The sequence below is a fragment of the Pezoporus wallicus genome, unplaced genomic scaffold (genome assembly GCF_028554395.1).
Source record: "Pezoporus wallicus isolate ANWC-B61680 ecotype Strahan unplaced genomic scaffold, APGP_CSIRO_Pwel_v1 contig_5863, whole genome shotgun sequence".
Lineage (NCBI taxonomy): Eukaryota > Metazoa > Chordata > Aves > Psittaciformes > Psittacidae > Pezoporus > Pezoporus wallicus.
In genome coordinates this window covers 616,665-636,194 of record NW_026635152.1, presented here as the reverse complement: position 1 = coordinate 636,194, position 19,530 = coordinate 616,665, and the positions used below count along the sequence as shown (strand labels likewise).

The 19,530-nt window shown below is 48.0% G+C and overlaps 1 protein-coding gene across 9 annotated transcripts in view; it reads left to right on the top strand.

The window, feature by feature from the left end:
- The window catches only part of ANKS1A (ankyrin repeat and sterile alpha motif domain containing 1A), a 126,233-nt gene that overhangs the window by 46,192 nt on the left and 60,511 nt on the right, over positions 1-19,530 (top strand). For all 9 annotated transcript variants that reach the window (XM_057404181.1, XM_057404239.1, XM_057404212.1 and 6 more), the window contains 2 exons: positions 2,559-2,676; positions 9,503-10,074. In XM_057404181.1, the coding sequence (XP_057260164.1) occupies positions 2,559-2,676; positions 9,503-10,074 (690 nt within the window). The remainder of the gene's footprint in view (positions 1-2,558; positions 2,677-9,502; positions 10,075-19,530) is intronic.

Below are 19,530 nucleotides of genomic sequence, written 5' to 3'. Positions count from 1 at the left end.
TGATAGAACTTCTGGGCAGTGTGTGTGTCGCTGCCTTCTCGGTGTACTGGTTTGGCTCAGATTCTTTGCTACTTCTGGGGTGCTTTGCTTTTCCGACTCCTGCCCCTTATTTATCATCTCAGTACATGTTCTCCCTGGGTTGGGCAGGCGTGAACAGGAGTAAGCTTAGGGAGTGCTCTGAATGTCTCATTGCAGCATCCTGGTCTGATCCTCTAGGCCTGCCCTCACATTAGAGCCAGGACAGTCAGTCATTGAGTATTCTGGGGTTGGGCCAAGCTCTAGTTTGGAAAGTAGTCTTTTTATTCAGTTGCCAAGATGGGGCTATCAGTCAAAACAGATGTGCATAAACAAGAGAATTTTCACTTTCATCATGGAAAAACCTGAGTACAAACAGGCAGAAGAGCTGATTGCTTGAGGTGCCCGAGTGCCGCCTTCAACTATCTGCAGAAACCTTCCGGGGTGGGAGCCCAGTAAGAGTCTGCGTTGGCAAATGAGGCTGCAGTTTCACTTGTTTACTCCTCATTCCAAAAGGGAAGTGCAGATGAAAGACAAGGCACCATGATTGTTCCAGCAGCTTGGTCTGCAGCTCTGCTGAGGGAGGAGAGAGAAAAGAGATGAGTTACCCTTTTAAAGTCTTCCAGAGTTCATTGCTGTGGATTAAATAACTTTGAAGAGCATGCTCATTATTAACAACATCTTATTTTTGGGCTTTGCTAATAGTGACTATTTCCACATGCTCACCAACGTGTATAAATAAATGAAAGATGAACTGGAAGAAAAGTTGATTTGATTTTGTTACTCCTGGTTGCAGAGCCTACAGGGCAAGCATAGTTCTCCAGCAAACAATGGTCTTCATTTTGGGTGAATTTAAACCTGAAACTCTATTTAAAAATTCTATATAGAGCTTGGGAGGATGAGAGATGGAGAAAAGAAAGTGTAACCAGGTCTATAAATACATACACAAACATTTACAAAGCAAAAGCTGGGAATTATGTATTGCTGAGGAGCATGCCTTCAAATGAGTTCAGTGGATTTGAAAGAGAACAGCACAATGATCATCATCTGCAGAGTCTGAGGTATCCTAGTGCCTGCTCAAGGTCCAGGCTGCAACTGCCCTGACAGGCTGCTGCTGTGCAGTATTTTTCCAAGCTCTCTGGCAAGAGCTTGTCACCCACTGTTAAAGTCTGATGGGTTTGTGCCACCATCTGGTCAAAGCTTTTTTGCTTTTTTGCTCCTTAATTTGCTCATGATGAGCACCTTCACCTCAAAAGGAGCAGCTCTGCCTGACAGCTCCTGCTCCAAGCAGGTAAAACAAAGACTTTCTTTGCCAGACACAGCCCATTTCCTCCCATTGAGAAAGTTGATTTAAAAGCCAGCTGGGCTTTGCAGGAACAGTGCACGGATGTTGGAATCCTGTCTGTGCTGCTGGCTCCTGGTGCCTCTCCAAGACTGCCTAAGCTTCCAGAGGTCCTGGCTAGATTGCTGTCAGGTAGGTACCTATTTGCCCTTGAAGCAACTTGGATGCTTTCACTTGGGGAGGAAATCGGAGGTGGTGCTTAGTCTGCTGTCTAGACAGTGGCAGTTCCAGAGCAGTACAAGAGCCCTCTTTGGGGGGATGTCTTGTTCAAACCTGTTCTTCCCTGTCTTGCAGCAGGTCAGGATCACTTGTTTTCTGGCTTATGTTTGGCCCCACCACTCTTGGCTGTCGGCACACATGGCTCCTGAAACAGGATTGCATCAACTTGGCATGGTCTGGCCAGGAGATGGTGCTGGAAGGCAGCTGACCATGCAGGCACGGTGCCCTGCAGCCCAGTTTAGGCCAGTTAACACTGGGATGGCACATGTGGCTCTATAAGGATGCCAAACCATTGGCATTGAGGTAGACCAAAGTGTGAGTCTGCGGCAAGACTCATTTGGATCTCGCTTCAAGACCATGCACATGGATGATGGCTTTCCAGAGCAGCTTGCTGGAGGGTCTCCCAGTATTACAAACAACTGCTAATCAGAGACTTTTGGGGATTAAAATGAGCACAATCACTGCTGCACATCCTGAGGTTACACTGGATTTATACAGTGTTACCTGAGGCTCTTTAGTCCTAAATCCACTGTGCATCCTGAGGTTAGGAATGCTAGAGCTGAGACTTCTGAGAAGGAGGAAGGGGTTTGGGCTTCTTACTTTCTTTAGCCGTGTCCCAGTAGAGCAGCAACTAAATAGTGAATGACTATGCAAATTCCAATAGCAACAGTAAATCTGATGAACAGGAATAATGGCCTCAGCTCTTTCCCCCTCCAGGCTGTCTGCAGACCTTGCACAATGAATCTGTCAGTGATAGAAAGCTGTCAGCACTCTTAAATACTATAAAATAAAGGGGGTTTGGGTGGCTTTTTGAGGGGGTAAAAAAAAACAGGGAGTATTACATTTTGGATCCCACTGCACAGCGAAGGTGTTGCATCTGCCAATTCCTTGCTTAAACCGTGGCATAAAGAGGCCTTGTGCTTTATTGATGGGATAAATAGCACTGCTTTGTGGAGCTCTGCATTATACTGTTTTTCATTAGGCCTCTGGTGCACGAGGAAAGAGCAGGGGAAGTGGAGCTGAAGAAGAGGAACACCCTTACGAGCTGCTGCTCACAGCAGAAACTAAGAAGCCCATTGCAGTGGACAGGAAAACGAAAGGTAAGTGCCCATGCATAGAGCAGAGCTGTTTGCTTAGGTGCATTTAAAGGAAAATATAGAGGGCAGAGGGTAACTGGAACAGTTAAACTCTCTGTTGGGTGGGGTGGCTGGGTCAGCATCGCAATTGTTTTGTTTCCTGGTAATCTTCACTTTTAGAAAGGAGAGATCTAAATGTTCCTGTACAAAATGTACACAGAGGAAGGGCAGCTCTATTCTGACAACTAAGAGATTGCAAAGAGCTCTTCTGTTAACTTGGAAAATAAGCAAATCCTGGGCAGAGTCAAGTGAATGCAGAGGGGTGGAAGAGATGAGCTGATACAAGCATTCATATGAGCTGTATTCTCCCTCCAGCTGAACTTGAAGCCCTTCTGGCTTCGCGTGTTATACCAGCAGATGATTTGCCCTGCTACCCTGGTCTTAAAATCAACATCCCCCCATGTATTAAAGCTAATTTGAGATGTAAACCAACAGAGGAGGAAAACAAACACGCGTTGAGCAAGCCCCTTTCTAGAACTCACTGAAAATCCACTGCATAGCCAGGTTAAGTATCAAACTAGTCTCCCTTCTCCCAGAGGGACTTCTGTGCTTTGCAAAGGATCTGGGAACACCTTGTCTCTTGTGTTTGGCTGGTGCTGGGCTTTTTGGCTTTCCTTCAACAACAACAAAAGATTAAAGGAAAAAACATCCCTTGCTTTATTCAGAAGTCCTGAGCAGGAATTTTGAAGGATTTAATTTGGACTGTAAACCTGGAAAGCATCTCACTGAGGATGAACAGAGGATAATGAGGACTTGATGTGATGCCTTATTGACTGCTCTGTAAGACCTGCAGCTTTTTTTCCTCCCTTCCTGCAGCGTGATAGCTTCCATTCCCTGAGTCCTGCTCTACTCCAGGCTTGGATAGGGTGGCACAAGAGGTCATTGTTTTCCCACCAGCACTTGCCAAAGCCACTTGCTGCCGGAGGCAAAGTTAGGGTGCTTTTCAGGTTGGTGCTTTGTGGTCTCAGCCAGGAATAGTCCTTGGGTGACAGCCATTGAGCCAGAAGCTTTCAGGCTATCTTTTCAGTGTGCAGCTATTGCTGGTTATTCAAGTGTAATCTATTCCTGACTGCTTTGCTGCTTTCTCTGGCTACTGTGTCCAGGCTTCATGAATATGAGTGAAGGTGTGTCATAATTGTGTGTCAGATTAAAATAAAACCTCAGAGTAATGCATCTGCTTGTCCTTGATGCAAATCTCTTCCCTGAACACATGAAGACATTAGTACTGCAGGCATCTAAGCCTCATTTCATGGAAAGCTTATCGGAAGCATCTTTAGCCTGTTAAGGATCCAGAGCAAAGTCATATAATGAACAGCTAGGGTTTGGTCTGTGGACAGTGTTACTGTGGTTGTAACAGACCTAGAGCCCACCCCACTCTTGTAGTGGGAGAAATCCAAGGATGCAGTTGAGTTTTCTCATCTTCCAGGACTTGTCTGCTCTCTTAAATGCAATTAGCACCAACTGATGTGGTGGAGCCGTGGATCTGGTGGAGGTGAAGAGCTGTTGCTTGGTAGAAGGGGCCCAGCCAGCAGATTTCTCATGTCTTGCATTTCAGCTTATCTGGGCCATCTCCTATTGCTCTTCATGGTGGACCTGGAGAAAGAGACATGATTGGTTGTCCCCCTTCTCCAGAGGGTACCAGCTGTTTTCCATGACATCCCAGAGTGATCCCTGTGGCACAAGCATATGTGTGACTGTGTCCCCAGCTGGCAGCTTTCCCTGTACTGCTGGAGCTGCTGAGCTTTGTCAGGGTCCCGTGTCATCTTCCACTTCTGCTTGTGGACTTCAGGCTTCTCAACACTAATATGAAAAGAGCCACTGACTGCTTTTCTGGTGTGTGTTGTTCATCCCTTCTTTCTGTCCCAGCCTTACAGGTTGCTTCTTTCTGCACAGGTGTTTCCTAACTGTGCTGGGAGGGTGGATCAGCTTTGAAATCTGCTTTACTGTGCTGGGAACAAAAGGGAATGTTTCCTGCTTTTGCAGTACTTGGGGTCAGATGCCAGGAGGACATGTGGAACCAGATGTAGCAAGTATGAAATGAGAGGTATATACTGATAGGATTGGGGGAGAAGATGCATTTAGGGAGTAGCAGAATCATTTTGGCAAGAAGTTAAACAAGGGCTGAAGGAGGTACTAAGGCCTTACTTGGGGTGTTAGAGAATTTTCCCACCTCTGGATCAGAAGGGTCCTGGAGCATCAAAGGCAGCAGCTCAATCCCAAGACAACGAGGAGGCTGAACATGGCCTTAAATTGTTTCTTGGCTCTTGATCTGAGAGACTGGGCTTCTAGATGTTACTTGATGCGTTCTGGAGGAGCTTTTGGTCAGAAGAGGAGGACTCTGATTCTTGTGGGGGATTGAGAAGGGCTTTTGAGGGCAGCTGAAAGGCTGAATTTCAGGCATGCTGGGTTTAATGGTGCCTTTCATATGGGATAGCTGTCTTTGTTTCTCTGGCTGCGAGTTGTCATGTATGCAGTGAGGAGATGAATGTGGTATTATCCGCCTGGCTTTGGTTGCCTTTTGTGTCCCTTGCAGCAGTTTGCTGTCACATGCTGGAGCACTGGGAAAAGTTGGCCTCATGTTTTAGGCAGAGTATCAGAAGTGGTTGAAGCCAAATGCTTTCCCACCCCCTTTGGTAAGGAAAATATGTGCAATCACATGCATGAAGTCAGGGTGTTCAGGACTTGTAACTAGGCCAAGGGTGGTGAACTGTGTGTGGACTGACCAGGAGGAGACTGTTCAGCTCCTGCGTTCAGAGACCTGATGGAGGATGGCTGCAGAAAACACTGCTGAGTTTTGATGTCTGTCTTGCTCCTCGGGAGAGTCACCCACAAGGGCTGTCAGCAGTAACCAGCTGCAGGTAGGACTCAGTTGGTTCCTTCTGATAGTTTTAAAACCTGATATTTGTTGAGGTTCTGCTGTGCTGCTTCCATAGGAAGCCCAGCAGGAAGTGCCTACTTTGCCCTTCTCTTGCTAGGGTTTTTCTTTGTGGTTACACTGGTTCAACCAGATGGATGACTGAGCTCCAAACCAGGGTCTGAAATGAGGCAGTGATAAAAACCAAAGCATGCTGCAAAGAGATTTAAAGGAAATATCTTTCCACAGAGCCAGATTATGATCACAGGAACAGTGGGATGCATATCACTGTAGGGAATCCTTGGGGACACATGGGTGTCACAAACAAAGGTTGGAAGGGAGGGAAGCCCCTTGGTTTACCATGAGGTGAACAATAGTGTAGAACCAGAGCTGACATGCCTTCTCTTGGTTTCATCATGGCTGGAGGACAGATCCCTTTCCATGTCTCAGGTCCAAGCCCTCATTTCTGTTGTCATGATGTATTTAGAAGCTTCTCTCCAGAATCATATTAAGCAACTAGGGCAGTATTTTATTGCCCTTCTTTAAAAGGGGAATAAAGGAGGGAGTACAGAAGAGCACAAGTTCAGGTAGCTTTTGTAGAATAAACTACCCAGCATGACTGAGCTTGGCGAGACTAATTCAGGAGCACGCTGTACAGGTCTGGATGTCACATGCAGTACCTCGCTGTAAATGAGCCCTGGGTTCAGTTTTACTGCAGCTGAAGGTTATTTTTGCACTTCTGAAGTGCACCCTAAAGGCCACTTTCCTCCTTGCTGGCTTTCTGTGCCACAGGAGATAGATTTGCATGCTCCTCACTTGACAAATTCTGACATGATGTAGCACAGGGAGCCTTTTCTATATCAGAGTTAGAAGCTAGGGTATGCCCTTGCTAGTTCTAAGGTTGGGGAGCTTAAGCAAAAAGCAGCTGCAATAACAGCTTCATTCTCCTAATCCAGGGACACGAAACAAATCCTGCTGATGATATACAGGGACAGAAATCCAATCGAGGCAGGGCAATTGCAGCCCAGTGTTAGGAGTTTAGGGAAGTGCTTTGTATCTGGGATTGTCAGGCTGCTGGCAGGGAAGCTCGTAACCGAATCCTGCCTGGGAAGCTGACAGGCTGTACCCAGAAAGGTTCTCCTGTTCCCGTTAGGTGTTGGAAGCAGCCTCTCCTGTTGGTGAAACCTGCAGCAGGCATTGACTGAAGAAGTCAGGACCAGTCAGATGTCTGTGTTTGGGGGTAAGATCAGCTAAGGGAGCTGGACAGAAGACCCTGTGTTAAAGACATCTCCCTTTCTCAGTTTAAAAGTGTAACTGCAGGAGTGTGCTTTCACATCCCTCAGGGTGCAGCAGATGGATGGAACTGGGGGCTCTCTGCTTTTCTAGCACCTGAATATTATTTTTCCCTTCTCCAAATTCACTGCACCCTTGAAAAATGACTGCTGTTTTCATCTTTGTGCCACGAGGAAAGTGATCAGCGCATCAGCTGCATCATGTCAGTAACCTATCCTGAAAGGGTCTATCTTCCTGACATGGCCAGTGGTTGTTCTGGCTGATCCTGAGGCCTCTTTAGTTGAAACCCCAAAGGCTAAGGCCTGGTTAACCCTCAGGGTTCCTGCCACGAGCACCTCGATGAGCAGAAACAAGATGACTGTTCCTACGTGAGTTCTGTCTGCAGCTTTCAGGGCAGGCTCTGAACATCTCCTTCACGATGTTCCTCACATCTTCTGAGCAAGTGCTGTTGCTCTTGCTTCATCCCTTCCTTCCCTGGCAGCTTCCTTGTGTTTCAAGTCCTTCATGGGCTCGAGGATGAATGGTGGCTGTGATTTCTGTTCAACAGGAGTCCTTTTGTGAGGCTCTGGAGCTGGATTTGGAGCATTTTGTTCTGGCTGGACTCAAGTGTTCCAGCACGTGGCACAAAATTTCACCAGCCGCCTGCCTGCCTTCAGCAGAAATGTCAGTAAAGGTTAAGCTGGGGCATGGAAGAAATGATTCCCAGGGAAGGAAAGTCTGAAAAGAAAGGCTGTTGATTTTGCAGGAGGTTCTCCCTCCTCATTGCGTTACTGTGACTGTCCCTTCAATGCTGTGTTCCTCTTCCCAAGTCGGTAGCTTTATCTTACTCAGACCAGTCTGTCCTGTGAATGCAGCATGTCTCATCTCCCCTTAGGTTTCTCTCCAGCATTACAGCTTCATAACTTTATGCAAAGTAACTGAACATAGTCTGGTCTCTTGATCTCCTGATGGGGTGCTGCTGTGGCATTCCCCAGTGTTGGGAATGGTGCTGGTGACGCCACCTGCCTGCAGGGAATGTGCCTCCCCCTTGGCAACTTCAGCCGCACAACTTGTGGTTTATGTGCCCGTGCAGGATCATCAACAACTACTTCATTGTCCTGGAATCTTTAACTCATAGGATCCAGACTGCAATAAGGCCTCGCATCACTTGATCCCAGTGGGAAGCGTGGTCTGCGGCGTGCTGCCCGGGCAGTCAACCTCCGCTCGGGCTTCTGCTGCTCCTGACTCAGCTGCCAACTGAGCAAAGTGCTTTGAGCATCTTGTGGAGTAAACACATGGCTGTGAGAGGGCCCAGCTCTGCTCAGCACACAGGGGGCACAGCACAGCCCATCTGAGGTGGCTTGCAAAGGCCAGTGACTAATTTTTCCTGCCTCATTCCTGGTATTAGGACACAAAACCAGATGGGTGTTAGTGTGTGAAAATGACCTGGTCAAGCTTCGTGCTGGGAGGGGTGCTTCTGGGGAAGGAGTTGATATCTCTCTTGTTGCTAATAGACTCCTTTTAGTTAAAGATAAGTAAAATTCATTAGTGTATTTTGCCTCGCTGAAATGAGGATTCCTTTGCTTTGGCTTCCAAGAGCTGCTGTCTTGCAAAGCAAGCAATTTCCTCTTCACATTTAAACATCCTCCCTGTGTTTGAGCCACGTTATCGGGGTCTGAACATCCTCCCTGCTTTTCAGAGCCATGCTATGGGGCTGCTTTGCTTTATTGTTCTTTTTTTTAGTCTTCAGAATGAAGGGTGTTTCTTCAGCACTAAATGAAAGTGGTCAAAACTTACAAATACTTACGGGTGGATATAGGAGTCCTTGGTGAACTAAAGTTACGCTCTTAGCTTTACAGTCTTGCTTTTACAGTTCACATGCACGTTCAGCTGTGGCCAGGGTGAGTGCGTGTATGTCTGTGTGCACACTTGGCAGTTGGGATCAGTCAATTATTCATGATTGATGCAGGACTGTGGTACCTGATATTAAAGATGTTGGTGTAACAGTGTTGTGTTTCTGGGGCAGCCGGTGCTCCACTGCCTTAGCAGATGAGACCGCTCTGTGTTCAGTGCTTCCCTTGCAAGAGGGAGGGTTCTTGAACAAGTCTTTTTATTGCCTCAAGTGTTTATTTCTCTCCCCTGAGTAGGGAGAGAGGTTAAACTCAGAAACCACTAGGGAGGAAAGCAGTGGTTGTTTTTGGGGGATGGATTTTGGAACTGGCAGGTTGATTACAGTCCAGAAGCTTCCCCACCCTGCAGCCCGTGCCAAGAGCAGGGAGCGCTGCTCTAAATAACACTTTGGCCTTTATGGAAATCTATCAGATGTTCCAGGAGCCTCCGACTCCGCTTCTCCTACCTCACTTGCTCTCTCTGCAGGATATAGTTAGCACTTCTCTTAGCCTTATATAGCAAGGCCTGATAGTTAGTGTTAACAGGAATAAAACAACAAGGAGAGCTGCCAGATTGCATAAATCAGGCCAGTGTTTGGAATTTCATAAATGCCATGACTTTGGGTACAAGTTGAGCACGCGGAACAATACGGAACTGTTCTCTCTTTATCTCTGCCTCCCTTGCTGAGGGAAGGCAGGGGGGAGAGATGGAATTTTGCTGCTTCTTCCATGTTTTTAATTTCCTCCCCCCTGCCCTGTTTTCATCTTCTTGAAGACCACAGGAGGAGCAGTGGCAGCCGCAGCCAGGACTCTGCTGACGGTCACGACATCCAGGTTCCAGAGCAGTTTTCGGGGTTGCTTCACGGTTCTTCCCCAATCTGTGAGATAAGTGAGGACCCTTTCAGGCTCGTTTCCTCCGTGGAGAAAGGAGGCACGGAAGCTACAAGCCAGGCACGTGCTATGCAGCTGGAGGATGCTGCCTTACCTGCCTGTGGCTCGGTACGGACCAGCTCTCCAGACCAAACCCAGAAAGTGGTCTACGCGACCGTGCAGCACACGCACGTCAACCGGGCGGATCCTGGAGCTGTAGTCACGCCCCACGTGCCCCAGCACCCCGGCGGTGCTGAGGAAGAGGGGGACAGAGCTGTGGGCAGAGCCCACCCAGGCAGCAGACCCAAAGCTGAGCTCAAACTCAGCCGCAGCTTGTCGAAATCGGACTCTGATCTTCTGACCTGCTCTCCGACAGAGGACGATGCCATGGGGAGCCGGAGCGAATCGCTCTCCAACTGCAGCACTGGGAAGAAAAGGCTGGAGAAGTCCCCGTCCTTTGCTTCCGAGTGGGATGAGGTAAGGCTGACCTTGCTTAAGAGCTCCTGTGCCAGGATGAGTGTGTACAGCACGAGCTCCTCTCTACCACACAGGTGGGGGTTCTGGGTGGTTCTCATTACTTGTACTAACTCTCACATTGTATTAACAGGCAGTTAACTGCAGTGGGGGACAAGAGGAATTGCAGAAGTGAGGGGCTTTACAAAGTTGCTCAAATTCAGGGTGTGATTTCTTTTTGGCAAGCCAGATGTGGGTTTACATCCCTGGAATGAGGGAGAGTTGATAACGGTGCTCCTCCCAAATCTGTGTTGACCTCCTCTTTCCAATTCTTCCCCATGCACTCTCCCAACATCCAGAGGGGAGATGTTCTGGCTGTGGCTCCCTGCTGCTGGAGGGGTGAGCAGCGTCCTGGGTTCAGGGGATGGAAGGAAGAGAATAATTAGACTTTGTTTTATGTATTTACCATCTCCCACTTTCATCTTCACATATTTATTTCAGAGGCTTGTTAGCAGTCACTTTATTATAGCACAGGAAGCCTATGGATAGTTAAATATTTCATGCTCAGAAAGTTGGCCGTAGTGAAGCACTCGGGCGAGATTAAGTGTCCCTCTGAAATTCAGCACCGCAGCATTACTGAAACATTCTTTGGAGATGATTCTCTGCTGGTGGAGCAGGAGCACTGCACAAGAGATAAGCTCGCATGAACCACTCTTTGTACACTGAGAGGAAGTAACCCCCTGGGGTAGTGCTGGGGGTGTGGAGCTGTGTGTGCTGGGCATGGGCTGGTTGTGCCCCTGCTCACCTGTCCTCTGTGTGCTGAGTGATGCTCAGCTGCCTCTCTGGTAGAGATCAAATCATCTTTTGTGGAAAAGGGAGGTATTCAAAGGTGCTAATAGCAAAGTGGGAGTCCCTCCTTGGTATGATGCTATCCTTCAGTTCATACTCTCACTCACTACAGTGTTTCAGTGGCCAGATAGCTCTGTTTTCCTCTGTAGCTGTTTTGGTTGTAGAGACTTTGCAGTTAATCACCTGGGTCAGTAGGAGCACGGTGTTAAGTGAGGGAACCTGTAGCAGAAGCCAGAGTTGAAAGGATGGGGTAATTCTCACTGTGCTTTTCATGCTGAACTGAACTGTTTACAGCGGGTATTGAAAGGGAAGAAGCCTTCATCTTTGCAGTGCTGCATGACTCCAGTAATAGCAGAGGTCAAGTGTTGGTGTGCCTCTGCTTCCTCTGCTCAGAGGAACAACCCCAGATCTGCTTCCCTGCTTGTAAACAAAGAGCATCATTTCCACCCAGTGTCAGCCTAACAAGCCACAGGAGGAAAACCTGCTTTTCCTTCCTTCTGTTGAGGTGAGGAAAGCAGAGAAAGAATGTGAAAAATTCTCATCCGGCTGCAGTGGGGCAGGTCTAACTTAGGTTTGTACTGTCAAAACCTGATGGTTTTCTTTGTCTTCCTGCTTTCTGGTGCAGTTTAAACAATTTGTGGAATTGCTTTAATGTGAGAGCAGCATCCTTTGGCTAAAGCACTGATTTGCCTGTCATGGACCAGCCAGAATGAGTCTGGGCAAAGGTTTCTCCTCCCTGCCGCAGTTTCCCCATCTGTGAGATGACAATAGCCTCTTCTTGCAGGATGCTTTTGTTCCCACTGAAAAGCAGTATGGAAAGTGAAATAGTGTCATAAGAAAGGGGACAAGCCATGAGCTGGTGATTCTCTGCCTTTACCTTGATTTGCTTTTTGATTTCTAAAGATTATAGAGGCATTTTGGGTCTCCTAAGTCCTGGTTGCACTCTGATGCTGTCAGCAGGAAGGGTATGGTTCACAGATCAATCTTCTATAGAAGCAGTATTAAATGGAGCTGCTCATAAGAGTTTGTATGGTAAATACTTTTGTAAAATAAACCTTTTATGATGGTTAAGAAACAGTAAAGATGCTCCTTTGGGGAGTGTTTGGGGTTTCTTTACAGTGATTTGTATGTGCTGGTCATAATGGCAGCAGTGAAATTTAAGCATCAGTTAGAGCTGTGCTTGGAGGTTTCATTAATTCCCTGAATGGGATAATGCAGCTGCTCTGAATTAGGATTGCAGCCTCTGAAGTTACCAGGCTGATCTAAAACCTTGTTGAGCCAAATCGTTGCTAACAGGGGTGGCTCTTCCTGTGTGTTGAGGGGAAACAATGGCAGATTTATAGGCATTATTCTGTTAATTTTCATAGTCTTTATGCAGACAACTGGAGAGGAAAGTGATCCATGTGCGGCTCCATGCAAGGCGCAGCTGCAGCAGACAAGCTGTGGGTGTTGCCCACTGGCTTTGCCAGCAGTAGGTGTGTCGGTGGGGCCCTGGGGATGTGGGGGGGGACCTGTTTATGTCTGAGCAGATGGGATCCATGGGATCCAGCCAGCATCTCTCTGGGCCATGGGTGACCAGGGACAGCAGGAATATCTGCTGCTTGGAAGCAAAGGGTCATGTCCCTTCCCCAGCCGAGTGCTGCCAATGCCCTTTGTTGGAAGTGGAAGGTGGTGCTGGCTTTGCCAAAAGGGTGGGATGGGGAAGAAATGATTCACTTGGCAAAGCTCATCCTTGTTCCCAGTTGCAGCTCCCCTGCTCCATGGACCCTGCCTAAATAACAGATGCTGATAGCGCTGCTTTGTGCTCCGTGCTGCAGAGGAGTCTGTTGAGCTTGTCCCATCTGCCTCCTGACCCACCAGCTCCTTCGTGGGAGCAGGGCTGTGTGTGCTGCCCCCTCAGCTGCTGTCCCATTGGAGCTCTTTGTAAGCCAGAGAACCCAGGAAAGCAAACAGCAATGTATTGCCCAGGGAGGGGGGTGAGGACTGAAAATGCTCAATTCTTTGAGTGGGAAGCAAGGTGGGGCAGGGGAAGTGTGCAAGGAGGAGAGAGCTCCTACTCAGCAGAAATACTTGAATCCTTCCAAACCTGGCTGAGGGTTAAAAAGATAGATTGGGTTTTCATCATAGACACTTAACAGATGCTAAGATGCTCACTGTGGGGTTTGTATAGGAGGAGGAACTGTTTGTGCTCCTGAAGGAGGAAGTGGGGGTTTGGTGCCTGGCTTGGCTGCCAGCCCCCTTCCTGCGTGGATTAACTCACTTCTGCTCTGCCCTCCTCCTTCATAGAGCAGCTCCAGCCCTGCCCATCTGCCCAGGTTCATGGAGAAGTCCTGTTACAAGCAGGCGAACCTCATGTCCTCCACAGTGGTACTGGAGTCTCTTGGTGTTTGCTCCGCAGATCCTTCCACCAGAGTGTGATCCAGGAGCTGACCTGATTTCTCTCTTGATAGGCTCTTCTGGGTGTCTCTGGATACAAGGTGACATACACATCTGATATGAATAGTAAGCTGTTAAACAAAGACTAAGGGATGTGTAAGAACTTTGCTTTCTTCTGAGCCTGTGCTGTCTCACCATCCCCAGCCAGGTCTAGGTGTTGAATGGCTCCTTCTCCTCCTGCCCCAGCTTCTGTTGTGTTGGGTTTTTTCCAGGTCCTTTTATCCATTTGATAGATCCGTCTGTGCTAAAGGAGAGGGACAGACCAAGGTGAAGTAGAACTTTATCACAGTCACTCACTGAGCTGCCACAGCTCTGCCGGGGAAGCAGCTTCCTGACAGTGAGAGTAATCGGTGGAGATGTCAACTCCTGGGAGAAGCAGCAGAGGAGCAGTGCCTGGGCTTGAGGAGGGTGTCAGATAGTCCTCTAAAAACTGTGAAGAAGCTGTGGCAAACATTTCCTGTCCCTTAAATGCTGCCAGGTTGATAAAACCCCTGTGCAGGCTTTGAGGAGCGGTGTCCCACACAGCATTGCTGCTGGGTACTGGTGAGGCTGCACCTCGAATCCTGTGTTCAGCTCTGGGCCCCTCACTACAAGAGAGACATTGAGGTGCTGGAGCGGGGCCAGAGAAGGGCAGTGGAGCTGGTGCAGGGCCTGGAGCACAAGTGTGATGGGGAAGGGCTGAGGGACCTGGGGGGTTCAGTGTGGAGAAGAGAAGGCTCAGGGGGACCTGATGGCTCCCTACAACTGCCTGAGAGGAGGATGGAGCCAGGAGGGGCTGGGCTCTGCTCCCAAGGAACAAGGGATGGGACAAGAGGAAACGGCCTCAAGCTGCACCAGGGCAGGTTTAGATGGAGCTGAGGAACAATTCCTGCCCCAGAGGGTGCTCAGGCATTGGAACAGGCTGCCCAGGGCAGGGCTGCAGTCACCGTCCCTGCAAGTGTTCACACAGCGTGGAGACGAGGCCTCAGTGCCATGGGTTAGGGGTGGCCTTGGCAGTGCTGGGAGTGGTTGGACTGGATGAGCTTAAAGGGCTTTTCCAGCCCAGTTGATTTGATGAGTCTTGCAGCACAAAGGGGGGGTGATGAAATGATACCCCTTAAATGTGAATAGCAGATAAATGGGCTTTGTAGAGGAGGAAGAAGAGGGGAGACATTTGGCTTTGGCAAAATGCAGAGATGCTGGGTAGTATCTTGGCTTCAGGAACTCAGGTTCAGTGGTTTATATTAGAGGTTTCTGATGTGCTGCAGCTCCTGTGATTTATCTCTGTTGTTCCTTTCTGCTCCTGCCTGTGCAGCCATGACACTGCACCAGGGCAGGCTGCTTTGCTTTGGGGTGTTTTGAGGATTGCAGTGAGGTTGTTCTTGATAAAGACCTGATCCAGGAGATGCATCTGTGCAGCCTGATGTCACCAGCCCATATCAGTATCCATGCTCAGAGCAGAGGTCTGGAGGTGAGGCATGGTGCTGTTCGAGTTTCCTGCTCTTCTGGGTCATAGGTGTTGGTAAGAAAAAATGATCTGTGCAGTGTTTAGGGGCAGGGAATGAGGCAGGCTACTGAGAATTAGCCTCAGACCTGGCTCCTGCCATTCCTTAATCCTCCACTTCCAGCTCTCTGCTCTCAAGTAAGTGGGCTATGGTGGTGAATTTGTAAGGAGCGTTAGGGCTCGGAGGTTCCAGCATCAGTCACCAAATGAGGTAGTTGCTTTGTGTTCTGTCTTTAGCTCTTTTAAGAAGAGATTAAACCTCCTTCAAAGGAAGCAGGGGACTGAATAAAACGTGCATTTCACTTTGCATAAGATGAGAAGCACAGTCTGGCACTGATGCATTCCCCCCCCCAAGTGAATTAGTTAAAGAATTAATGAATATTCTGCAGCTCATTATGGCACTGGACAGCCATCATCTCCTATGAATGACTGCAGTGGTGCTCCATGTTTAGCTATGTTCAGAAGGAATTCTTTCCCCTTTGTGGTAACAGTGGATGTGCTGTTTTACCTGGTGCTGACCCATTCTGGGGGCTCTTAATGTCACATAAAGATGGATGCCAGGAGTAAATGGCACATGTGTCATACCTTCCATTGTGGGTTGTGAAGAGCTGGGGAGCAAGTTGTTAGAGACTGTGACTGCTGTGGGATGCCTTAAAGTACTTGAGCTCCATTAACCTTGGGCTGCTTGGGTGCCTAAGTACCGAGTGGAGTTAGTGCCCCAATTACAGGCTTACAGCTGAGGATTAAGAACATTTGCATTGAAATGTGAAACTTTCAGGAAAAGCTCTTGATGTAAAACCTGCTGCTGCCTAAAAAGGACACCCAAAAGTTGAAATTCAGAGCTGCCAGCTTGCCTTGAAAGAAAATGCAAATATCCTCCTTGTTATTCAGGGGGAGAGCTACTGGTTTGTGCCCGGGGAAGCTCAGTGGGTTTTGTTCTGAGGAGCTCATGCAGCTTACCTGGTGATGGCTCCCATATGGCCTGAGCTGTAGGTTAAAATACTGGTGTTCAGGGGAAAAACACAATAGAGATAACATGTTCATCCTCTCTGTATCCATCCCACCTGCAGGCTGGACATCTCGGTTCTGGCTTGACCTGGTGTGCTTACACTTGCATGGGCCAAGGACCATGCCATGTGGGTTACAGGGCTCCTTCCTTGCTTGCCAGCAGCCTCTGCCTCCTAAAAGGAGGAACCAGAATCTGGTTCAGGTGTTTAACACCTCATTTGCCTTGGGTTTAGCTGGTGGGGCCAGGCAGAGCCTGTTTTCCGTGTGGGGTGGGCTTGGTGTGCTTCCCTTGCCTAGAGCTGCCCCTCGTTTCTGAGCTCTCATTCCAGTTGTCCCTTTGCCTGTTTGAAATGGTTTCTAATTGTGCTTTGTTTAGGGGAAAGGCAGTGATGTGGTCAGTATTTTTGTTCTGTTTCTGCTCTTCTAAACAAGTGTGTCCATCAGGATCTGAATCAACTTAATTATTAGGCTGATTATTCTATTATCTCCATATCCCAATGTTTCCTCTTGTTTTTCCTGTGCTAAGGTCAGGAATTCTTACATCATCCTTTATGTCTCTTTTCCCTTTGCCTGCAGTGGTGAGATTTCCTCCATCCTGCTTCACTTTTTGAAGTGAAAGCTTTTGTGCTTCTCCTGCAAATGACTTGATAAAATCATAACCCAATAGTGAACTAAGCCATGCCAAATGAAGAAAATTGACTGATTTTATAGGTAAAATTGGTTGGTGTTCTGGTCTGGATAAAGACTTTATTCCTGTATTTAGCACCGAGGTTTAGACATTGCAAGAATGATATTTGCCAGCCCTCTGAGTCATATCAATCCATCTGGAGCAAGGCTGGTATCCGGGGTGGCTCTCCCTAAGGCAGGTTTGCAAAATACAATGAGCCACTGCAGCTTATCAGTTCCCCTGTGTGTGGCAGATGCCTCCATCCACCCATTCAGAAGGATCTGTGAAAATACCCTCAATACACAGAGATTTCTCCCCCCTGATATTTATAGGTCACTAACTGGAAACTGAATGTGGATCTAACTCAATCTGTGTGCATCCAGTGCACTAGAATAATGTAACTGCAGTCCACATCTCTGTTTCTGTTAACTTTTCAAGTGTATTAATTCAGTGTTTCTAAAGCAGAAGCTTCTGATTCTTCTATATAAATTATTGATGCTCTGATGGATACTTTGGTTACGTAAAGATCTTGTGATTGTTGGTTTTCAGGACACTTCTTCAGGAGCACAAGTGTCCAGCCGCAGTGTCCTTACTAAATCTGGTCTTTCATTAGGTTCTCTTCCACTTTATATCACATCCTCCGGCACTCCAGAAGCTTTTAGTTTTAAAGCAGGGTTTCTGTAGCTCTGTCTCAAGTCTCCAAGTGGGCATCCCCATGCCCTGTGGCATCCTGCAAGCTGGAGGCAACCTTTGCACCAAGAGCCTGGCATTTTGGCTTTGGGAGTTAGGATGTGAGAGCATGAAAACGTAGCTGTGAAGACAGTGAATTGATTCAATATTCTTAAGGAGGGGGGGTTGCCTGTCTTTAGGGTGAGTTCAGAATAACCAGCATCCAGCCATCTCACTGCTGTGAGCAGATGCAGTGTGCAGTTGGCCACTTTTCCTGTCATGTTAACAGCAGATTTTCCTGGGTGTTTGTCAAAAGAACCCTGCTATTTGGAGGGCTCTGAAACTGCAGATCCACCACACGCTGCTTGGGAAATGCAGATTTATACCCGAAGTTCCTTTCCTTTCAGTTTGTGTTCAGATTTGTACAAAAACATAGACTGGAGAGTGCTGTGAAGCAACAGGCCCTGATCCTGATCCAGATGAGTTTTGCAGAGACCATATTAAGCCAGAAAATGTGTGTGCCCTGATCAGTAATGAGCGGTTGCAAAACATCTAGAAATAAATACCAGTGTTAGTGAGTCCTGTGTTGTATGTGGAAAGCACATGCTGCTGGAGGAGGATGGAGCATGCGAGCTCAAGTGTTGAAATGAGCCTCAAACAACTGGCTTGCTTTTGTAGTTTAAATTGGAATTAATAAATTGAGCATTATTTTCTCCAGGCCTTTGGTGTTTGTTACACTGAGCTCATAACGCAGGCTGGTATCTTTTGTATGCACAGAATGTATTGAGTGATGAAATATGAGGCTTCTGCTCTCTGGGATGGTGATGTTGAGAGCACAAGCTGAAGCATCGTAATCTAAACCAGAAGTGGTTTATGTGCTGTCACCAATCTAGAAATGAGGTTCGTGGCCCAGATCAAAATTTCCCACAACTACACTTGCAGTAAGGAGCCAGCAGGTATTGTCCCTGATCCTGTCTGCTCTTACTTGCAGCTCCATCCCTTTCAGGCGTCCTAGGGGATGCTGCGATCCAGCCATGCCCTGTGCTTCAAGGACACGTCTCAGCTGGGTGTGAGGAGCTTCGCTTTCGCCTTCAGGGATGCAATGTCATAGAATCCCAGCCTGGTTTGGGTTGAAGGGACCTTAAAGCTCCTCCAGCTCCACCCCCTGCCATGGGCAGGGACCCCTTCCACCAGAGCAGCTTGCTCCAAGCCCCTGTGTCCAACCTGGCCTTGAACACTGCCAGGGATGGGGCAGCCACAGCTTCTCTGGGCACCCTGTGCCAGTGCCTCAGCACCCTCACAGGGAAGAGCTTCTGCCTAAGAGCTCATCTCAGTCTCCCCTCGGGCAGGTTAAAGCCATTCCCCTTGGCCTGTCCCTACAGACCTTTGTCATGAAATCTCTCCAGCTTTCCTGTAGCCCCTTTAGGTACTGGAAGATTGTTAAAGGTCCCTCCTGAGCCAGTTAGTAATATCAGGTATCGTTCACTGAAGACTTTGCTGGGGATAGTTCCTTAGCTCGCTCTTGCTTTGCATCAGCAGGGTGAACAGGGAAGCAGGCAAGACCTTATTGCTGGTTGAAGTAGCACCTGCCTTACTGTCTGCAGATGAAGGTCTGCACACAGCATCTTCTTGGGTTGCCCTCTTCCTGTTAGCATCCTAATCACAGTGGTGTTTTGAGCCTGTGTCATGTTGGCTTTTAGAAAAGCTGCCCCTATTTCTGTTGGCTTTGCCCTTCTGTTATCTGTGCTGTTGTCATGTCAAACCCCAATTACTGTGGATCAGCAAGGTTCTTGGAAGCTGCAGGAAGTTCAGTGTGCATCCGTATGTGCTGGGAGAGCAGCAAGGGTTCAGAGATGCAGCTAAGAAATGTGAAGCATCATGTCCAGTGTAGTGGACTTCCTTTTGGGAAGGCTGCCTGAGGTGTCTTTTCAAGTGTGTGTTTCTTAAAAATGAATGAGAAGCAGGAGGAGTTGGGACAGTGTGATTAGCACTGCACTGAGAAGACTGGAAAATCATAGCATCATAGAATGGTTATGGTTGGAAAGGACTTTAAGATGATACAGGTCCAACCCCCACGGAAAGTATCAGCTAAAGGGCATTATTGCTATTGATGGGTATTAGTTTTGAGATGCACAAAAAGCCTAACTAAAGCTGGTTTTCCATTCAGTCCGTTGCTGTTCCAGGTTGGACAGGCCTTGGGCATCATGGTTTAGAGGAAAGCATTCCTGTCCTTGGCTGGAGGGTTGGAACTGGGTGATCTTAAGATCCTTTCCAATACAAACCATTCCATGATTCTGTTTTGCAGGGTGTTGGGTGTTCTGCACTGTTGTGTAATTCCCACTTGAGTCATGGGCTTGTGCTGACCTCT